This window comes from Cavia porcellus, unplaced genomic scaffold (genome assembly GCF_034190915.1).
Source record: "Cavia porcellus strain 051 isolate PalLab524CR breed Dunkin Hartley unplaced genomic scaffold, mCavPor4.1 scaffold_8, whole genome shotgun sequence".
Classification (NCBI taxonomy): Eukaryota; Metazoa; Chordata; class Mammalia; order Rodentia; family Caviidae; genus Cavia; species Cavia porcellus.
In genome coordinates, this window is record NW_026947491.1 from 28,431,819 (window position 1) to 28,454,706 (window position 22,888).

The 22,888-nt window shown below is 42.1% G+C and overlaps 2 protein-coding genes and 1 long non-coding RNA gene across 16 annotated transcripts in view; 2 read left to right on the top strand and 1 right to left on the bottom strand.

Annotated features, from left to right (window-relative positions):
- Positions 1 to 1,803, top strand: part of Dnm1l (dynamin 1 like) — a 58,663-nt gene extending 56,860 nt beyond the window's left edge. For all 14 annotated transcript variants that reach the window (XM_023563778.2, XM_023563776.2, XM_063254530.1 and 11 more), the window contains one exon: positions 29 to 1,803. In XM_023563778.2, the coding sequence (XP_023419546.1) occupies positions 29 to 85 (57 nt within the window). In that variant the 3' untranslated portion in view covers positions 86 to 1,803. The remainder of the gene's footprint in view (positions 1 to 28) is intronic.
- On the bottom strand, positions 1,521 to 10,974 carry Yars2 (tyrosyl-tRNA synthetase 2). Its single transcript, XM_003466763.5, has 5 exons — positions 10,159 to 10,974; positions 9,218 to 9,385; positions 4,581 to 4,736; positions 4,227 to 4,397; positions 1,521 to 3,278 (listed from the first exon to the last, which is right to left on the bottom strand). The coding sequence occupies exons 1-5, from the start codon at positions 10,938 to 10,940 to the stop codon at positions 3,119 to 3,121; spliced, it is 1,437 nt and encodes a 478-aa protein (XP_003466811.1). The 5' UTR covers positions 10,941 to 10,974; the 3' UTR covers positions 1,521 to 3,118.
- A 139-nt stretch (positions 10,975 to 11,113) lies between these two features.
- On the top strand, positions 11,114 to 22,644 carry LOC134477278 (uncharacterized). The gene is made up of 2 exons (XR_010049203.1): positions 11,114 to 12,061; positions 12,169 to 22,644. It is a non-coding gene; the product is annotated as an uncharacterized LOC134477278 (long non-coding RNA).
- Positions 22,645 to 22,888: the final 244 nt, after the last annotated feature.

Sequence of the window (22,888 nt, forward strand, 5' to 3'; positions counted from 1 at the left end):
ATTAAAGGTTTTATTTCCCTTAATGCAGGCATTACAAGGAGCCAGTCAGATTATTGCTGAAATCCGAGAGACTCATCTTTGGTGAAGAGAACTGTATAAAACAGACTTTGTTGACTTGAAACCTGCTAGTTACTGCCCATTGAGGAGAATTTTATTTATGAACTACCAGGTACTGCAGTGATGCAAATTTCTTCATGTGAAGACTAGCTATAAACTGAAGTGAACTCTGCATTACAGAACAAATCACACACTTAATCCAAATAATAAATGGCTGTTTCTAAAGTTTTCCTATACATATACATGTCTATCTTGTGACAGTTTCATTTGAACTTAAGAACTGTTGATGTTCTAGTTGTACAAAGCCACTTGCCTGTGGGTAAGATGACCTGTGTAATTTCTGCTAGTAGTTTTAAAGCTGCTGCCATAGTACCTGAAGAAGAAAGCACCGAGACATTTCATGTAACTATAATGCATGCACTGTATCAAGTGACTGGCCATGAGATGTGGGTTGGCAAGTTCCTCATATATAGTCACTGTATTTCACTTGCCCTGTAGAAGTTTACAGCTTTTAAAATCTCTGCATCTTTGCCGTGTTGGTAAGAAAGCTGAGTTAACAAGAGGATCTGGAACATTGACAAAGATGGGTACACACTGTGTAGTCATAGCCCTTGTGTCACTTTGGGGTCCATGTTGTACTTGTTATAAATTAAATTACAATTTGATTCTAACTTAACCTAGAAGCATGAGTCACAACTGACTGCTTTAAAAACAATCATCTGGGCTTGATTATCTTAGTAAGACTTGGTAACAATGGCCAGTTCCTTTTAGTTTTGGAAGATCCAGTGAAGAACTAAATACATCTCTAAAACGGGGCAATTAGACACGAGGATCTAAGATGCAGTTTGAAGCAGGACTCAAATCAGTCTGTTCTCTGTAGTAGTTCATAATAGCTGCTTTTTCTCTACATCAACAGAATATATGAGAACAATGCAATCAGGACATTCACATATTCTGTGAAAGAGTTACCGTTAAACTACATAGAAGGGTTGGGAATTATGTTTACCTCTAATACTTTTGTGTGTGAAACTGCCCAGGTAATTCTTGGTACAAAGCACCTTAAAAACCTTAGGATATGAATAGAAATCCTTAAGACACCTAGCTCCATCTCTAACAAACACATTTAAGTATTATAAACATTATAGTTTCTTTTCAGGTCATGACTAGGTATTTGTGAAAGGTTACTGGCAGGGACAAATTACCAATAAGTTAACTTTAGCTTATGGTTCCCATTTACTGAAAAATAATGTGTTGTAACTAATCTGAAACAAAAAAAATCAATCAGTCTGACTTGAGCACTGCTTGAATTCGATCGTACCAGTTTGATTGGCAATGCATGCTGTTAAAATCTTAGAACACTTGAAAATCCCTTTGCTATCATTAAACACCAGTTTTAAAATTATAACCATTCGTGATTTACTTTTTTCAGACAGGTCAGAGGACTACCACTGTAGCTTTTTGAATTTGCAAAGAAAAAAAAAAAAAAAAAAAACTACAATGTGCCTTCTCCAGCACATCAGATTTCAACAGTACAGCTTTAAAAACATGCTATGGCAATGCACTTGCTAGTATAGTACTACACACTTTGTACAAAGAAAAACAGGCAAGAAACTTACAGAAAGAGTAAACTTTCCTTTGTTGGTTCTTAAAATGGGTGAAGTTCTGAAATGTGGAGATGATCTTGGTCATATTTATAATGGATACCTGTAACGTTCCTCCTGTGTAAATAAAACTGGTATGAAAGAACACTGCAGTTGATCAATAATTCTTACCTACTTCAGAGAAAGGTTTGAATAAACTAGCTTTTTAAAGTCTACTTCAGAACCTAATACCAAAGCTTAAACCACACCAAAAGTTTTATGAGTCTTAACAATTCACTCAGTGCTAGAGCTCCATTTCTGTATGTGAAGACATAGGACTTCCTCCAAGTAATCACAGTAGCAAGTAGCCAGGATTTGCTGCCTGCAAGCTTTTCAGGTGAAATCTGATGTTTTATGATCCGCTAGAGGAAATGATGCTGTTACCTTGATTTTGATGGTTCTAGAGGAAAATTACTTGCCTAATATATGTGGGCCTGTACTCAGTCTTAGGTATGTTTTTTTTTGTACTGGGAATTGAACGCAGGACCTTGTGCTTACCAGGTAGGTGCTTATGCCACTGAGCTACATCCCTGGGCCCCTGTAGTCAGTCTTGAGTCCCAATTTTTAGTTTGACCTGAAACTTTATCTTCTGATGTTCTCATAGAAGTTCACACTTGTTAAAATACTTCTCTTTTTCCTTTGTTTGGCTCCTTACCTTTTCAGTTTACACCTAGTTACAATCTGCTTGGGGATAGAATTGAATGGAAAAGTTTTTACCTTTATAAAACATTGTTATATCAGGAATCCACTGGCAAAAGGGTATGAGTAAATAGTTACACTAACTGAAATGCAGGCTGAATTAGAAACTTTCTGAAAATTACTCATTTGTTCTTTGAAAATGTTCCTTACCATAATTTTTAATTGCAAGTACAACCTCAACTACAAGAATTAGTTTCTCAAACAACAAAATCATCAAATTTGTAATTCCAATAGATTCCCCATTTTTAATACGGATACTACAGGCAAGCCTTACTAGTGAGATCTTGAAATAAATGCACTCATATTCCTTAATACTGTATCTTCTCAATGCTTTACCTTATCACTTCTAAAAGAACAAGAAAGACAAGATAGAAAAGGTATTTCTTTCATGAAGCAAACTTTTTAAGAGATCAGTGCTTTTATTTTTGAGATAGGGTCTTGCTATGTAGCCTATGCTGGCCTTGAACTTGTGGTGATCCACCTGTCTCTAACTCCCAGGGCGGGGTTCACAGATAAAAGCCACCATACCCAGCTTCAATTCTTGAAATCATAGGTTTCTATGGTAATTAATGTCTGAATCAGGAAACAAATTTTATTAAATAAAACACCCTATTAACCAACTAAAAAGAATAAATTACATTGTGAGGCCTGTTTTTCATTTTGAAGAAAACCTTTCATATATTTTGAGAATGACAAATCTGAACAACCAAAAGGATTCTGCATCACAACTGAAGCCATTTTATAATGTAGAAATTCCTTTTTCCTATTTTAAGTAAAGACAGTCCATTCTTGAGAATATGTTGTCCGACAACTAAAACACTCTCAGGATTTGTTACTTGTCTGTGATTTATACTGACTCCACCTTCTGTTATCATGCGATACCTGAAAACAGAAATGTTCAGTAACTACAGAGATCCAATCACATGCCCATTCCTGCCTAATGTTTTTTCTTCTATATCTCGCTATTCAACTAGTTACAAATGAGTACGTGTTAATGATATGCCAAATAATGTCTTATGCAGCAAAAATATTCTCTAGTAATATGGTACAACAGGAATTAAAATATTCTGCCTACTTCCTGAAGAAAAATGCAATTACCAAGAGAAATATTTCATAGTTTACGATCCTTATGAAATTACATCATCTCATTTTCAGTAATTCAATCAAACATATACACACACACACATACACATGTATGTTTGTATAATGATTAGGGACTGAACTCAGTCTTCAACTAAGCTGTACCTTCCCAAATTTTATCGTATCATCCTAAATTTTAAGACAGGGTCTCAACTAAATCACTAAATTGCTCTGGTTGAGCTGTAATAGAGCTTATAATCTTGCCACAGCCTCCCAAAGTGCTGAACTTACAGGCATGTGCCCCCACACCCACCTTACGTCTGTTCACTTTTCAGTTTGTGACCACAGCCCTAAGCTGACTGTTAAGTGCCTTTCCCCAAAGGACACAGCTGCTCAACACTAGACTGCCAGTGCTGAAGGGAAAACTAACCAATGTAATAAGTAGGGAAATACTCCACAGAAGATGCCAGGCATTTTTTTTTTTTTTGTCTTTTTCCTTTTATTGGTACTGGGGATCGAACTCAAGACTGCATGCTTGCACGGCAGGCACTTATGCCGCTGAGCTAAATCTCCAGCCCCAGGTGCCAGGCAGTTTCAACAGTATATATTTTCACTTCAGTCTTCAAATAACCTAACTTTCTCAAGCAATGAGATACCATGAACGCATCAGGTAAATACCCTCTCTGGAAGCATGCTGTAAACTAACAATGAATGGTGAATCAACTGAATTAAAAAGGTAAGTTGTCTTACCCTCGTGGACCATCAGGAATCGCATTTGCTTTGCGGCATGTGTCGAGAACGCTTGTTCCAGGGTCAAGGACTAATTCAGAAAATGAAGCTTCTTTAAACAACTCTTTCAACTCTTGGTCAGACATGACCTCCAGTGCATCTATACTACTATGGTAAAGTGCGTGTGTACACCTAGAAGACATGTGGAAAGCCCATCCCATGAGTGCTTTGTATATAACACAGTACACATTATCCAACTCACGTTCATATGGAAAAATTTTGAAACATGTATCTTGAGTAGTTCCAAAATTTCTCGTCTATCAACTAAACTATCAACTAAACATTTTGGGAAATGTTAACTGCTTCAAAAGCTACCTTTTCGCAGAATCCAGTCCTTCTTGGCCATGAACAAGCTTTGTTACTTCTGCAGCAAGTCGCTTCTGTGGACCTCGCTTTTCTGGTTCTTTGCCATGCAGCTGCATAATGTGGTCAATCTCTGCAAAGGGCAGAAAAGTGAAGAGCTTCAGGTACCTTGGGGACAAAAAAATAAAGGTTATATTTATAGCATTATATGATCTTTACCTCCAGGTCCCTCACCCCTTAAAGAACATCCTGCTTACTTTTTAAACTTTTTTAACTATGAAAACATGCAGAAATGTTCTGAAAATAACACACTCACCCCGAGACTTGAAAGTACTTTTTTGCCCTTATTTGATGTGACTCTCTGAAATAAAACACTCCCTTCTTTGTCCTCAGAAATCGCCACTAATTAAATCCCTCCCAAGCATGTTGCTGCTACAGAGTACTTTTGATTAACATGTGTATATTAATAAATAAAAATACCATGTAATTTAACAATAGACATTCTATATGTGTCTTCTTTTTTAACTTTTTCTTTGGTGAAATGACACACAAAAAAAAGAGCTTTGTAGAGGACTACATGAGAGCCCCTCCTTGAATGTAGAACTGCTGCAACATTAGTTAAATCAAGTCTTATTTCCATATACTAATATGTACAAAGCTATGGTCCATCCCCCCCCCATTGGCTCTAAGCAATGAAAATAAGGCCAGCTGAAGTACTGATATGTAATCTTTAAAGCCAGCCTGACAGTCTCCAATTTCCTGGTATAGTGCTCTGTAAAACATTTCAACCACAGCGGGATGGCAGAGCCACTCAGTTCCAGGAATGTCAACTGGGTACGCGTCTCAAAGTAAGAGGCTAAGAGTCCCTAGGATACAACAGTTGACACATCAGAAACTAAAGCAATAGCCTAATTCATTCATATGCTAGCCCAATCAAGTTATGCAGACTGGTTTTTCTGCTTATCTCCTTGCATTTTGCAAAGATGCTTTTCCCCTCACCTGGCTAGCCAGCTCATGTTACTTCCTCACTGTCATTCATCCTTGAGGCATTCCCTTCTTCACAAGATAATAAATTCTGGGAGAGGCCTTGGATCAAGACCTTTGTTTGCACATCGTCACTTGGATCGGGTTTAGGACCCCTTGGCTGCCCTTAACTTTGAATATGTCTTGCTGTCTTAACTCTTGCCATGGGTTACACTGGAGGAGGTAGGTTAAAATTAACTTGCTGGGATTCCACTAATGTCTCAATGGGATTACAAAAACAACTTTGTGGATTGTAAGGAAGATCAGAAAAGGGATTACAATATTTGGACTATAATACTCAGTATTTGGGAATACATTACAGCTTAATGAATCATTACAATTGCAAACACCATTTCTTTGGTTAAAAATACAACATTGCCTGACAAAGCCCAAGCATACCCCCCCCCTCCTTTTAATGACAATCAGTCCTTGTTTCTTTTTAAACTATGGGAACACCTCAATACACCTCCCTAAATGTATCACTTAGTTTTTTTTTGAGATAGGCTCTAATTGTGTTTCCCAGGCTGGCCTTAAACTCTGGGGCTCAAGGGACCTCCTCTTGCCTGAATTCTAGAGTAGCTGTAACTTTTAGGCATGCCACTGTGCCCAGCAAATTTTGCCATGATGGTACATGCACTGGAAACAAAAAGTGTACACTTTTGTAGCAAGGGACCATGAGAAATCAATCCAAAAGCTACTAGACAATGCAAAGAAGAATAATGTTATAGCTTGTGTCTAGACATTCCTGTAAGGTTCATGGGTGATACATAAATAAGGGCTTTTTCAGAGGTGGCTAGATCTAGAGTGAGTGATGGTGCAATTGATTCGTGGTGCAATGCTAGGATTAAAGGTGTGAGTGCTACCTACACTGAGTAGCCTGGATAAGATATAAGGGAGAAAAAGAGGTTTGTCACTGGTTGCTTGCTTGCTTTTGTAATCTGCCTACTGTAGACAGCTTTTCCTCTATGATGCCCCTCCTGCAATGTCAACTTGCCTTAGAGTCAGCTGATTATGGACAGAAAACTCTACAAACTGTGAGCTAAATAAAGCTTTTCTCCTTTAACTTAGGGCGTTGAGTATTTTGTCTCAGCAATAAGAAAAATAATATAACTAAAATGATGTAAGATTAATTACAATCAATGAAAAATCAGAAGACGGCACAAAGGCCATAAAAAAACTGTTCACATAAGTAATAGCAGAAAACTTCCCAGGCATGGAAAAAGAATTTGACATATAGACAAATGAAGCATGCAGAACTCCATTAGCCACAATCAAAAAAAAAAAAAAACAAAAAAAAAACTAAACCAAACCATGTAATAGTCAAGACCCTAGAAATTCAATGTGAGAACAGAATGTTAAAAGCTATTTGAGGAAAGAAACCAGTCACCTATAAAGGAAAGCCCACCAGAATCACAGCAAGATATCTCAATACAAATCCTCAAATCCAGGAGAGCTTGGAGTGAAGTGTTTCAAACCCTAAAAGAATGTGCTTTTATATTTCGCTACTTAAGCACATCAATATGTTTAAATTCGTTCATGATGTTGCATGCATGCATTTCATCCTGTGCCTGTTCACAAATCATATATTCCACTCTGCTGTGGCATTTATATTGTTTCTGCTTTTGGATAATGAGGATGCTATTATGAATATTTTCATATATTTAAGAAGTCTAGGCACAAGCATGTACTCATTTCTATTAGATATACACCCCGGAGAAGACCTGCTATGGTCACAACATGTGTGCATAGGTACTGCCAAACAGCTGTCCAAATCAGATCTATAATTTACACTCTCACCACCTCAGAACGCTCTCACAGATGCTCTGCATAGCACTGATGCTTAGTACTGTACTACCAAGTCCTACGCCCTCCACTATAGCGGGTGAAGTGAATCTCACTGTGCTTTACTCTGCATTCTTCTTTTTACCATGAAAGGTGAGTACTTTTTCTGTTTGGGACCTTTTGGGTAGGATCTCTGTGAAATGCCTATTTACGTTCCTTTCTTTTTTTCTCCTGCATTGTCCTGTGTTCACTAGCTTTGAGAATTTTTGAGGGGGATTAAATCCTGGGCCTTTACAAAAACAGAAAATGAAACTTCCAAAAATGTGTCATTTTTTGACATATCAAAGCTCAAGGACTGTATCATCAAACAAACTACCATAAACCCAAAGGAAAAGCCTTAAGTATGTAATACAATATTATATTCCATTTTGTTCTTTAAAAATGGGTTGGCATGGGTTGGAGATGTGGCTTCGTGGCGTATCACTTGCACAGTGTGTACAAGGCCCTAGGTTCAATACTCAGCTCTGCATTAAAAAAAAAAAAAAAAAATATATATATATATATATATATATATGTCTGTATCTTGGCAATCTAGATTTTTTTTTGGTACCAGGTATTGAACTCATGACCTCACGTTTGCCAGACAGATATTTATACCACTGAGCTAAATCCCTAGCCCTAAACCAAGTTCCACTTTCTTTTTTTTTTGGTACCGGGAACCTTGCACTTGCTAGGCAGATGCTTATGCCACTGAGCTAAATCCCCAGGCCTAGATCTTTTTGTTTCCACATAAATCATAAAAAGTCCCCATTTATGTATTGTTGGGATCGCAATGAATATATGGATCAAACTGAAGATTGGTATTTCACCTACATTATGAGTATGGCATAACTCTCCATTTATGGAGGTTTCTGTGGTCAACAGTCTTTTCTGATGGTTTTCAGGAAAGTTACATATTTAAAATTTTTAAAAGAATTATTCCTAGATTATTTTTATGATACAGCAGGATCAAATATCCTTTTAGTTTCCTTTGTTGTAGGTCTATTTCTTTTTGCTTTAAATTATATTCTCCTAAGAGTATAAGGCAATGTAAGGTAACAGGAAATTCACTTTAAAAAGCACCCTTGCTAAGCATGGTGTTGCATACTGCTAATCCCAGCACATAGGGAAGCTGATGCAGAAGGATTGTAAATTCAAGTCCTGCCTGGGGAATTTAGCAAGGCCTTTCTCAAAATAAAGAATAAACAGGGGCTGGGTATAGCACTGCAAGCCTGTAATCCCAGCACTCTAAGACAGGCTAAGGCAGTATGATCTCAAATTTGAGCCCAGTTTGGGCAACTCAGTGAGTTGGTGAGACCCTTAATCAAAATTTTAAAAAAGTGCTACAGTCCTAAATGTGCTATATGCTACATACAGAAAACAAACCTATAGGAGACTGAAAAGAAGAATAGCAGAGTTTAAGATGAATGGAGTGAAAAGACTAGAATATACACCTGATAAAATTATAATTATCTGTTCAAGAAAGATAAAAACTTGGTTCTAAGTTTTCTAGCTAGCCACCATGCTATTCTATTTAACCTAACAAAAAGTTAAAGAACACAGTTAAAGATACAATGTTCTATGACATGATGCCTTAAATAGACTCTAAGTTAAAAAAAAAAAAAACAAAACTATAAAGTGTGCATTAAGATTTTTTTCTGTGGATACCAGGAATTGAATACAAGACCTTGCCAGGCAGGTGTCTGTGCTGCTGAGCTACAACCCTGGCCCAGTACATAGAAACTGAACATAGGAAACTATTTAGCTTATGATGTTAATGGTTCTCAGTCCACTTAAAGACTCACCTTTCCACAGAATCATCTGGCTGTCTGACAAAGAACTGATACAACTCGAAGGGAGATGTCTTAACTCTGTCCAACCACACAGCATTGCCAGCAGATTTTCCTAGCTTTGCTCCAGTTGTATTTGTAATCAGAGGGACAGTGATTCCAAACACATCTTCTCCAGTCAGCCTACACATGAAAAAAGGATTTCATGACTGCTTCAGGCACAATTAGTAGTAGGTTACACTACTTACCCTTCAAGATTTCAGTCTGGTTATTTGCGTCAAAGTAATTTGTTGACCTTCTAAATCTAGATTCTTGCCCCTCTTGCGTTTTTTTTTTTTTTTTTAAACAACACTCAGCTTACACTCACTAAACTACCATGGCACACGGTGGCTCCAGGCAAGCCAGGGAGAAGTGATTTTTGAAAAGTAGAGGAAAGAAAAACGAGTGAAAGGTGAATCAGGAAGAAACACTACAGGATTTGTTTCAAAACAATTTTAAAAAGTTTTGTGCCGGCGATGTGGCTCAGTGTTACAGTTCTTGCCTTACACGCACAAGGCCCGTGGGCTCGATCCCCAGAAACACCAAAAAAAAAGTAAATTTTGTCCTATAGCAGGCCCTGTTCTATATCTCCTCCATAAAAACGCCAACAAAATCTACATTACTTGTCAAATATTCGGAGTTGTGAAACTGTCGAGATGTCAAAGACTACAGCTAACGCAGAGTCAAGAGTTAAAGCACAAGAAAAAGGAAGCCCGTTACCTTGCACAAGTGCAATTTCTCAAGTCAGAAACAAAGAACAGGCGACTTAGGGAAGCAGAGACAACCCGAATTTTGACTAGTGGACTATCTCTTGCAACGTCATTATAGATTCTTAACAGGGCAACAACCAACAGGCTATTAGTGTATAAATTACTTAGTTCCTGGATTTCTGTACGGTTTACCAAGCAAGCGCTTACTTGTGGATGAACTCATATCCGGACACGATGTTACCCAGCTGATCAGACCCGCCCAGCTGGACCCGGCACCCGTAATGCTGGAATAAGTAATAGAAGTCGTAGGCTTGGAGCACCTGGTAGAAGAACTCCGCCAGGCTCATGCCCTCGGGGCTCTTGAGTCGCGTCTGCACGCTCAGCCGGCTCAGCAGCGTGCCCATGCGGAAGTGGCCGCCCACGGCCGCCAGAAACTCCACAAGGCGCTGCTTCTGGTACCAGGCCGAATTGTCCAGCACCGTAAAGCTGCCCCACGTCCGCCCATCGGCGAAGAGCTGCTGGTGGTTGGCGGCCAGGGCCTGCAGCCCGCGGCGCAGCGCGCTCGCGTTGGCCCGCACCTGCTCAGCCGCCAGCGCCTCGCGCTCCTTGGTGCGGCCGCTCGGGTCTCCCAGGCGCGCCGTGGCACCTCCCACCAGCGCGATCACGTTGTGGCCTGCTCGCTGGAAGTGGAACAGGCCCTGCAGCGCCAGCAGATGCCCCACATGAAGCGAGTCGGCCGTGGGGTCGAAGCCGCAGTAAATGGTCTGGGGAGAGTTGCCCGCCGACCTCCTGTCGAAGAGCTCGGGGAGCTCAGTCTTTGTTCCCGTCTCTGGGAAGAACTCCTTGAACAGACCCCGAGCCTTCTGTGCCGCCAGAAACCCCTGAGCGGTGGAATGTGACTGACGCACACCCCGGGGCAAGAGTCCTAACAGTCCCGAGGTACCAGACCACCAGCCCGGGAAAAGGAACCTCAACACGGGCGCCGCCATCTTGGCGCGCGCAAGGAATGCTGGGCTCTTGGAGGCCCCGCCCCTCCGTGTCAGACCTCTGCTGCGGCTGAGGTCTTTCTGCGCATGACCAAACAAGGCGGCGGCCGTTACTTAGTTACCCAGTTACAGTCTGGCAGAACCGGGGTTCTTCCACTTTTGGGTGCTTCAAGTTACCGAAAGCTTACTTTCTTCATTTTAATTTTAAATTTATTTTTATTAATACCTGTTTGCAGACTACGCTTGTCACGGACGTTGGTCCAGGCACACAATACATCTTAATTCTTTTCAATCCCCCTTTCCTCTGTCTGCCTCTTCCCTTCCTCCCTTGATCTTCCCATTGCCAGACCCTCGTTTCTAAAAGTGGATATATTTATAATAGTTCCGTCTTCGACAAGCTGTTGTGAGGAGTAACAATGGAGCACATCACACAAACGCTGACTTTCCTGCAAGTGCGTCTGAGATCTTGGCTCGGCGGACACGGGCTCGCGAGGCTGCGAGAGGCTCGGGGAGTTGGGGCGGCCCCGGGCGGCCCCGGCCTCCTCGGCTCGGCCTGGCGGGGGCGCTCTCGCGCAGGCGAGGCGAGGAGAGTGCGACGCGGAGCGCTGAATCCTTTACTGCCGGTGGACACAGCCTGCCCGAGCGGCTTGAAAGCACTGCCACGCGCCCAGCGCCTGCCAGGCCATCCCCAGGGACGGTGTCTGTCGGCTGGACCGCTGGTTGCGGACGGGTGATCCAGCTCCAAAGTTCTGCTTTAGAGCCTGACTCCTGGGACCATTTTCAGTACTGACTGCCTTGGTTGGGTCGCTGGACTCCGCGGTGGTTTGCCTGTGCGGGAGAGTTGTTGGGATGGCCTTGTGAGGACGCCTTGTAGTCCAATGTGGACGCCGCTAGAGCTGTTTGCACAGAGAGCTGGGTCTGCGGGGGATGAGGTGCTGGGATTTGCGTGCAATCAGCTGAAGCTGGGCGAGAGGCGCAGACTTCGACACCCTCCTACCCACTAATCGTTGAACGTGGGCAGCGCGAGCAGCAACACCCAGCAGCTGCGGCCCTGGTGCTGGAGCCGGGGTCTGGATCGTGCTCCGAAGCAGTCTCCACGGGACCGTTCCATTTCCTAAAATCAGGTCTTTTAAATAAATAAAGTACTGCTTTTATAATTAGCTTCTTTTTGTGTGTAATTATCAGTGAGCTGAGTTGCTCATTGCTAAAAGTAAATTCTGTTGATTTTTAGGTACGAATCCAACAGGTTCTGCAACATAATCTCAAACGCTGAAGCAAGTGACCAAGGTGTGTTCTTTCTTGTTATTCAAAATTCTCATTCATGACCTGTTGACCCACAGCCTGTGACCAAGCACATTGACAAGGAGAGAAGATTTCAACATGCCTAGCGGGCATCTTTTCTTGGGCAAGTAGCATAGATAAAGTTGCATATCTAACATACAGCAAGATTTGAACATCGTCTTAGAGAATTATTTTTTTGTTTCCGAGTTTTTTGATAAATGACACATACCTATTTGTAGGTCTTAAAGATGCATTAGTATTATACCACAAACACCATACCATGGTCTAATTACTTTGTTCCTTAAAGGAATCCTACTTCTTACAAAAGCATGGACTCGTGTCAGCACTAATTACCGGCCCGTGCTTAATGAAAAAAAGCTTTCAAGGATGATGAAAAAATAAACATGTTGCTACATGGGATTATAATTTATAGTCTTTTAAAAACAGACTCCTGTAATAGCTCCTGTAACTCTCCCCAACCCAAGCACCACCCCAAAGTCTCCACAGTGGGTTGCATCCCCAACTCTTTTTATTTTGAGATAACTCTCACTAAGGTGCCCAGGTAGGCTCAACCTTTCAATCCTCCTGCCTCAGCCTCCCAGAGCACTGGGCGACAGGTTATGTGCCACCACACTTGGCTTTCTTTGTCTTTTCTTAGGCTGTGTTGCATTTCATGAGTGAGTAGCAAAGTTTGTTACAGGAGATAGAATCAGAGCAGGAGCCACAAGAGCCTTGCCAGTAGCTCAGTGGCACCAACAGTCTTGGCCTAATGCCTTTACATCCATTGTTTTTCTTTCACAACCTGTGTTGGCATAATAGGGAAACTGAGGCTTTGTCCAAAAGTCGGGAGCAGAGAAGAGGGGAGGACTTTCAAATCTTTGGAATTATACCCATGGCCAAAATTTTATAGTATCTGGACTCCTGCCTTGTGCTTGGTTTAAGAAAAGGTAAACAATCCTAAAATAGCTAAGAGAGAAGGTTGAATGTTTCCAAAATAAAGGCACGATAAGCAATTAAGGTGATGGATAGGTTAACTGCTCTAATTCAATCATTCCACATTTTATAAGTCTCACAATATCATATTGTGATACATCGATAAAATTATATGCATCAATTAAAAATGAAACATACTCAAGAAGAATTTATTATTCAAAAAAAGGAAAAAGGTAACCAACTTGATTCTTGCTGTTTTTATTGGCTTAAAAAGTAATGCAGAAAATGTGGTTTAACTCAACCGTAACTTGAGGTTTGCTGGCCTTGAATTAGAGGCATCTTTTCTGTAATTATTTCCGGCAACAAAGCACTACATAAATATTCTCTCTGAAAGGATCCCTGTTTTATGTGGTTGTTTTAAAAATGTTAACAATGATCAGTATAACACCATGCAGAAGGCAAGGAGAGGGTAAAGGGGACTAACTAGTGTTTTAACTGGTGTCCTGCAGGTTGTGCCAACAATTTAAAGCTCAGCAGCTTTAGTTCATTTTGTGTTTTGTTTTGTTTTGTTTCTAGTTGATGTTGAAGTATCTCTCTACTCAGTGCATAGCATGATTCAGATTGTAACAGAGATCACTTGGGTTAAAATATGAACTGTCCAAAGGTCACAGCAAAGTGATAGCAAAAGAGGTCTGAGCAATTCTGATTCCTATTTCTGTTAGAAGCTACAGTGCATTTCTCTTCAGGAACATAAATGATGACGTGCCGCCACCCATGTGGCTCAAGGTTTTTGGGGTGAAAGACCACAAGAGGATGAGAAAGAAGGGACAAAGCTAGAGTCAGGTGGCGGGAGCCCTTACCCTCCTGATGGGAGGAAAGGAACTAACTGGCCCCTCATTGCAGGGGCCTTTATTTATACCATTTAGCAACTTAATGTAACACACAGGACACCCTGTTGTCCTGGCAATCCACTGTTTGGATTGTCTTGGGGCCAGGTGCTCTTTCTTCTTGGGACAGCCATGCCCCAGCCTTGCACATGTGGTCAATTTCCAGCTTCGGCAGCTCTCAACAATGACAGAGGAGGCAAGAGGGGGAAAGATGAGAGCAAGACGCAGAGCTCCTCGTATGCTACTCCAGGGACTTAGTTGTGAGCTGCCTTCCAGTTGAAGTATTTCCTACTACTCGAGAAAAGAAAATGTAATTTCTAAAGGTTGGGGTCAAGCCTTTGTTGGTCTTGTACAGTAATGAATAAATGAGTCTATCTGATAAATCCATCTTCTCTCCTGCTTCGCTGTTGCGTTCTTCTTGAAGCCCGTGGTCCTACAAGGTCCTGACCAGGCCCTGCCATGCCTGCAAGGCCTTCGCTCCTCTTTCATTCCACGCAGACCTCTTCCTGGATGGTGCTTGGCACGGGGTGGGGCAGGGAAAGAAGTTTTTACCAAGCAGGCTGATCATACTCCAAAAAGACATTAACATGTCAAATCAATAATGCTCACAAAAAGGAAAGGTCATTATATTTTATTAAAAATACAGATATGTGGGAGCCAGGTGCCTGCAGCCTAGTCGATGCCCATTCACTGAAATGGCTCTGATGATTTTTGAACATCTTAACACATTCACAACCAGGCTGTAACTTGTGTGTCTTCCTTCTGGGCAGCTTGAGCCACCGATGGCATGACTGTCCCATCGGGTGGTTCTCTATATTAATTTTGTTAGTAAAAAGACTGATAAAAGTGAGTAGATCTCTTTGTACCACTAGTGGGACAAACACCCCATGATTTTGAAGTCAACTGGTATGAGTTAATCCAAATGTTCTTTGGAAGAGATGAATTTCTTTCAAGCTGCTGGCTATACAAGGGTAATTACATTATATATTTTAAAAACTTTTTAAGTTTTTGTTTGTAAAAGTTTGCTGATGTGTTTTGAAATTTTTTTTGTAGTTTTCTTCTTTTTCTTTTTATCCTTGAAATAAAATGGATTTGAAAAATAAAAATGTAAATTTAAAAAATAAGTGAAATTTTATTTTTCTCCTCTTTTCCACTTTTTTTGAAAATATGTTGGTATAGTTTTAGGGAGCACTTTTCAGAATGCTTAGCAGTTTTGGCAACTGCCACACCTAGCTTGCCCCTTGCTAGGCGGCTGAGGGCAGGGGAAGCAGGGGCTGGTGAGTACAGCCCTGTCTGAACTCACGCAGCGGCTCCACCTCAGCTTTTGACTTAAGTCTGTGCCACCATCTAGATTGCATTGCACATCCCCATCTGAGCTAAATCCCAGTAAAAACAAAATTGTAGGGACAACAGTTATGAACATACCTCTCCAGAAGAGTAGCTGGTCAGATGGACGCTGAGTCTTCTTGGACTTTATTTGGAACTGACCATGGAAAGTGACCATGGACAGCTGAACAGAGAAATGTGAGCCAGGAAAAGAGGAGAGCCAGGTGTGAGCATGTCTTTTGCCTCCTCAGGGGCCGTACATGTACTGTAGCCTGTTCCCTAGTGCTGTCTGCAGCTTGACCAGCTTGGGGATCTGGGAACAGAGGCAGCTGGGCAGTTATGGTTGGAGTTTGGAGAGATGTAAGACTTCTGGTTAGTTTCTTATTTACTTTATGCTGATTACTCTTGGATACACGGTGCTGAGTCAGAAGCCTAAATAATACTATGTGTGATGGGTTTCCCAGAGATGGATTCCAGATTGTTCTGTATGATGAGCAAAACATTTCAAGTGTGCATTTGATAGTAGAAGAAAAAGCAGCTACATTTCTTGACATGATCTGGGGAGGTATGCTCAGTGGAAACAAAGAGATGGCCCTCATAGAAAAGAAATGGTGCAGAGGCAGCAGGAAAACGGAAAAAAAAAAAAGATAAATCAGGCTTTTGATTGAACATATGTGCATCTAGCCTATGACATCTCTCATGGGATCTCTCTGCATGTGGCTGATTAAGTGATTGACAAGGTTCTGAGTCATCTCAAGGGATCTAGTAGGCATGACTTTCCCATAATTCATTCTGCTACAGTCAGATGCTTGACATGTTCTCCCTATGAACCGGCCACTAAAGAAGCTTAGTGAGAAAGGTTACTGTAGGTCACACCACTGAATGTAACATTCATGTGTTCTGGCCTGGAGCTTTAGAGATTTCTTGGGACTTTGTTATGCCTAGTGCTGCTTCTCTGGAAGCAGGATTGGCTCTAGGGTGTTGTCCAAGTTTGGATGGACAGAGAGGAAGTGGTTTACCTACCCCAATAGTACCCACTGCACTATAAATAGAGGTAAATTTTTTTTTTAATCTTTTTGAGATCAAGTCTCACTATGTAGTTCAGGGTGGACTTGAGCTCACTTTGTAGCCCAGGCTGGTCTCAAATTTGGAACAATTTTCCTGTCTAGTTTCCCAAGTGCTGGGATTACAGGCATATGCCACCAAAGCTAGCATAAAGATAAATTTTTAAAATATAAAAATAAAAATAAATAAAGGTAACTACATACACAATTCTTTGCTCTATTAGGTTTCTGAGAGGCAAACAGTGGGATAAATTGGAGTTCTTGGACCTTCTCCTGTACCCAGCTGTGGATATTTTGAAATATGCATGAATTTTTGATCTCTTTTTTTTCCACTTTCTGTTTCATCCGCTATGACTGTATCATGTTCTGTGTCTTGAATAAGGTGCAAGTTAGAGATGTGATGTTACTTTGAATTCTGTGTATTTTTAATTTCCAAACCCTGCAGACCTAGGACAGAATAAAGGTTGATGGAGTAAGCTTAGAGAAGCAGAAAAAAAGAGAAAACATCTCTGATTTTTTTTTTTTAAACAGGGTCTCAGGCTGATCTCTGTGTATCCTAGACTGGCCTGGAATTCCCTGTGATCCCTCTGCCACACCCCCTAGAGGCAAGGATTTACAAGAGTGTGCCAGCACACTCACTAGCATTCTCCAATCTATGAGGCCCCAAACTCACCAGGGCAACAGAGCCCTGGCTGCTGGGCCTGCTATACTACCCTAGCCTCAAAGAGGTGACCACATAACTGGTCATGTCTGCGGCTCCTGCCTCACCAAAGGCTCCCCTGCTCCCCGTGAGGCAGGAGTCACCTGAGTGTCAGGTGGAAGTCTCAAGAATAACCAGCTCTCCCCGTGAGGCAGGAGTCACCTGAGTGTCAGGTGGAAGTCTCAAGAATAACCAGCTCTCACCCTGGGGAAAACAGGGAATGACAGTAAGCAGTGGGAGCAGGTACTGGGTATGGTTTAGTAGAAAAAACAGTAACAACAACAACAAAAAGTTCTTGCTGGAGAGGGGGCAAAAAGGAAGCTGCTCTTACGGTTGATACACTGTGTCAACTTGAGAAGTTTAACTAAGAGACCCAGCAGGGAGCCAGGATGCTTACTTTGTAAATATCCTCATCCTGTGCACAAAGAGGGCACAGAGATTTTGTGAGTTCCTCACCCATCCTGGAGAGGGGGATGTCCTGTGTACAATATAAAGGAGGCTGGCTCTTTCCCCCTTTTGCTCTGGCTTCATTTCTTGGCTGCTGCCTTGAAGTGTTGCCCCTGTGTTATGCCACCCTGCCTTGGAGCCAGCTGATTAAGAACTGAAACCTCCACAAACAGTGAGCTAAATGAACCTTTCCTTCCTTCTTCTGGGTCCCAGTTATTTTGTCTCAGCCATGAGAGAAAAGTAACTAAGACACCAAGGAAGCACCTGAGTCTAGAAGCCTATATCCAGCTTGTTGGCACATGCTTGCAAGAGCAGATGAAGGGGCTGAAGGTGGGTGTAAGTGCAGGTTTGTTGCTGCCTCCAGGCAGTGGATTTTATCAGTCCTTTGTCTCCCACTCTACAGTTTCCCTCAAGGGTTACCTCATCTTGCCTTTAGTTTACTGAGGAACTTTGTGCCATTATCTCCTGGTCCCAAGAGACCATGGCAGGCTTGGCCTTTGAGGAGAAAGGGCTGAAGATGGCCAGAGTAGACCTGCTGACTGTGATCTAATAGCGGCAAAATCCTGGCAGGGACGAACCCCTTCACATTGGAGAGCAATTTCCTACCATTCCAGTAGATTAAGGGTGCAGACAGACAGGGGAAGACTTCAAGGTCATCAGCGAAGCCTGTGCAGGTGAGGATGAGGCTGGAGGTGGAGACGGTCTGGGATTCAGTGAGAGGGAGTCCCCTTGCAGGAGGATGATGGTCGGTAGAGCTGAAGGGGTCCCAGTGAAAGGGTTAACTCCCTAACTCCCCAGAGCTATCAGAGCAGAGCAGAAAGAAATGCCTAACTCCCCAGAGCTATCAGAACCGAGCAAAAAAAGAATGCACCTGCAAGGTTGTTCTGTCTCAACGAGATAAGTAAGACAAGTAACTGTTCTGTTCTGGGCACATAGTGACTGGGCTAGGACCCCGTCTCCATGGTTACTCAACCCCAAACCCCTCCAATCAACTTCTGCCAAGTCCTATCCTGCTCAAAATTAACCAATGCAATCTGCTTCTGTAAACTCGCTTGCCTCCCGTTTGTGCCCTTAAAAACCCTGCACAATTCCCCCTCGGGGCCCTCCGCACTTGTTTGCCTGGGGGACCCCATGCGCATGGAAATAAACTTTTTACTCCTCACTACGAGCTGAGTCCTTGGGGTCTTCTTCCCTGCGACGCCGGTCCTTACATTTGGAGGCCCCAGCGAGATCAAACTGAGATCAGACCTCCTCGCAGAGGGAGACCCCAACGGCACCTCTCTGGGGTAAGTAGTACGGCCGGTTTTTGTTTACTTTCATTTTGGATCGATCCGCCGTTTCCTTTCGTCCCAGGCCGAACTCCGGCTCTACTTCAGGGGCAAATTCTGTTCTTGGGTGATCGGGGGACGCCCCACACGGTTTTCCGTGACTCACCGTCTGCGATAGGATTTTCCTATCGGTCTGGGGAATTTCATTCCCAATCTGTGGTCTGTCTGGGCCAATCTGGGGAATTTCATTCCCAATCTGTGGTCCGACCGGGTCAATCTGGAGGCACCCCCTAAGGTGACTTGTCTGATGTGAAACTAATGCGTGAGAGTGAGGTGGCCGGCCTGTTTGTCCTGTGTGTTGTGACTGTTGTGATTGGTTATTTGTTGTGTCGCACGTACGCTAACCACTCTTTGTCTTCAGAACACCATGGGACAAACGACATCGTCCCCATTGTCCCTCACCCTCGACCATTGGTCGGAGGTTCGAGAGAGGGCTCACAATCTCTCCTTACAGGTTAAAAAAGTAAATGACAGACTTTCTGCTCATCTGAGTGGCCCACATTCTCCGTGGGTTGGCCACCGGAGGGGACTTTCCACCTTCCCCTCATCTTAGCAGTTAAGAACATCATCTTCCGCCCCGGACGAGAGGACCACCCCGACCAGGTCGCCTACATCTTGATATGGCAGGACCTCAGGAAAAGCCCCCACTGTGGGTAAAACCCTTCCTTCCTCCGCCCTCTCCTTGGTTGCCTGTTTAAACTTGTTACTAACTTAGGGGCTTGTTGCCCATTTCTGTTGCAGGATCCATATGGCTTATTAGATTCAAGGTTCATGATAAAAAAAATTATTTCCTTTAGCTGACCAAACTATGCAAGAAGCTCCCTTTGTTTGTGTCTTTAATGTTGTGACACCTTGTTTAATATGTAAGACTTCAATTGATTGCTTGCAACCTCAGCATGCCTTTTAAAAGGAGTATTTTTTCTCTCTGGTGAAAATGTAAACATGTGCACATATATATGTATATCTATGGTTATTAAAAATCATATCAACTTTACCAAGTAAAACCAGGTCATACTGTAATTGAGCCAGTAAAAAGGTTATAGTTTAAAAAAAACAGCATTTTAATGTGGTAAAAAGACATAAAATAATTAAATATGATTTAGACTACTAGAAGGTGACTTCAAGGGTTCTGTTGTGAGTTTTAATGTTGTCTGAGAAGTGAGAAAAAAGGTAATTGACTGGTAATAGTAAAAAGAGGGACAAAGAGAGTGGTCTTCAAGTAAAGGTGTCTGGCTATGCCAGAATGTAAAAAAAAGATTAAAGCTTAGTTTGAGAGGTATTATTGTAAGTTGTAAAAGGCTCAAGAGGATGTAAATTTTATTTATCTTGGTTTATAGTACTACAAATAACAGGTTTGACAAAAAGTAAATCTGTTCAGAATTTGACAGTATTAGATCAGTTTTGGTAAAAGTATTCATAAGATTGTACTTTGCTGCAAAATGTTTCCATTAAAATGAGATTATAGGTGATACTAAAAATAAGATACAAGTTCTTACATGTACTGTGAACATCTGGGAGATTATGCAGTACAATTTTGTTACCTATAAAAAAGCCCTTTTTGTTAAGAATATAATTTTAGTAAAATGATGGCCTGCCACGTGACACCCTTGGACAAAAAACAGTGTGCCATCCAGATGAAGCTGGCTCTCTGATCCGGAATGCCAAAACCATGTTCTCCTTTTGTGCCACCCTGACTGGACATCCAGAGGTAAGGAGGTTTCCCAGTATCGCCAGTTGTTCTCTTTGTAACTCAGTTGGCCCCACATGTTAGACAAAAATTACAAAGGTTTGAGAGGTTTAAGAAAATGCCCCTCAGCCAGTTAATAGAGATAGCACAAAAAGGTCTTTGAGAACTAAAAAATTTACAAAAAGATAGCCAAGATGTTAAAATTGCTCTATGAGAAAAAACTTTTAAAAAACAGACGAGAGTTTCTGGGGGCAATTGGATACTGTAGGCTAAATTTTACTGAAAAGCTTGCCTCTATATGACTCCCATAAGGGAGAAACTCAAAATTCGCTGAACTGGACTGATAAATGTAAACAGGCCTTCCAACAGCTCAAGCGGGCCTTGACAGAGGCCCCAGCCCTGGGACTCCCTGACGTTACCAAGCCTTTCATCTTGTTCATAGATAAACTCAGGGACATTGCCAAAGGAGTCCTAACTCAGGACATTGGCCCTTAAAAGAGGCCTATAGCCTACCTCTCCAAAAGACTTAATCCAGTAACAGGGTATGGCCCCCTGCCTTAAAATACTAGCTACTGTGACAATGTTACTTAAGGAAGCGAAGAAACACGCTTTGGGCAAGTGATTTCTGTGGTAACCTCTCACAGTTTAGAGACTCTTATCAAAACCCCTCCTAAAAAAAGGCTCTCCAATGCCAGAATTCTACTGTCAAGTCCTGCTTCTAGACCCAGAGTCAATGATATTCAAGACTTCTTCAGCTTTAAACCCAGTCACCCTTATGCCTGATGATGACCTGGAGAAACAAAGGACACCTCTCCATGAGTGTGCTGACATCCTCAAACTGCAGCGGAACCTACAGGCTGATCTTACTGACCAGCTTTTGGAAAATGCCGACAACTGTTCGATGGAAGCAGCTTCATCCAGAACAGCAGAGACAGATGAGTGGCCGGGACAGCAGTGACCACCAAAAAAGAGGTACTCTGGGTTAAAGGGTTAGAGCCTGGCTCCTCTGCCCAAAAGGCGGAGCTCATTGCTTTGACTGATATACTAAAACTAGCCACGAAAAAGAGGGTAAACATCTATACTGATAGTAGATATGCTTTTGCTACTATACATATACATAGAGCCATCTATTAAGAGCGAGGTCTCTTAACCTCGGCCAGAGCTAAGATTAAAAAAAAAAAAAAAAAAAAGAGGGCTCCACAAATCCTAAATTTGCTGGCAGCAGTCTGGCTGTCAGCAGATTGCTGCTATTCACCTGAGGAAGCAATTTGGCAGATCAGGCCGCTGAAAGAGTAACAATCACATCAGAGAGGCCAGCCGAAAAAGTAACTGCTCTGATGCGAGTCCCCCCGACCTTATCAGAACCAGTCTACACACAAAAAAAAGACTACACTGGTTGTTGTGAGCCATCTAACGGATTCCAGTCCCTGTGACTAAAAGACAAGTACAGAATTTCTAGGAGCCACAGGACTGATCCAGAGTTTGGGACCCTGGCAGAGGCCTGTTGCCTACCTTTCCAAGAGACTTGGTTCTGTGGCAGCCAGATGGCCACCCTGTCTGCGGTGATTTCATCAATGGCCCCCTCATAAAGGAGGCTTAAAAATTGACTTTTGGACACAAACTCTTAATTGTTTTCTCCTATTCACTGAAGACTCTCATCAAGGTCCCACCAGACTGATGGATGTCTAATTCCTGAGCCATACATTATCAGGCACTATTTCTAAAAACAGCAGCTTCAAACTCGGCTACTTTGCTGCCTGAGGATGACCCCTCGTTGCCTCATTGATCACCTCACGGAACATCGACCTTATCTAGTTGATAAGCTACTGTCTAGAGTTCCATCCTACTTCTCTGATAAAAACAGTTATGTCTCTCAAGAGCCCATTTACACTTAAAAAGACCAGCATCTGGCAGCTCAACTTCCAAGAGATTCCGGGGGCTAATATCAAGCTAGCCCAGTCTGTGAGCTTCAGATGCCCTCAGTGCCAATTGGTAAATCTAAAAGTACTGCAACAAATAAAAACCACTGGTTATCGTGGGACTATGCCTAAAAACACTGAAAAATAGATTTTACAAAAATAAAAAGCCTAAACTTCAAAAATATAAGTGTTTTCTACTTAGTCTGAGTCAGCTCTGATAGCAGTTTCTCTGATTTGGTCTCCCTTTTTATCCGTGGGGTCCAACAATGGCCTGGCTTTTATAGCCTAGTAACTCAAATTAACCTAAGCTTTACAAATCAATTTAAAAAACTCGATTGGGCTTACCAGCCTCAGAGTTCAAAAAAGGTAAAAAGATAAG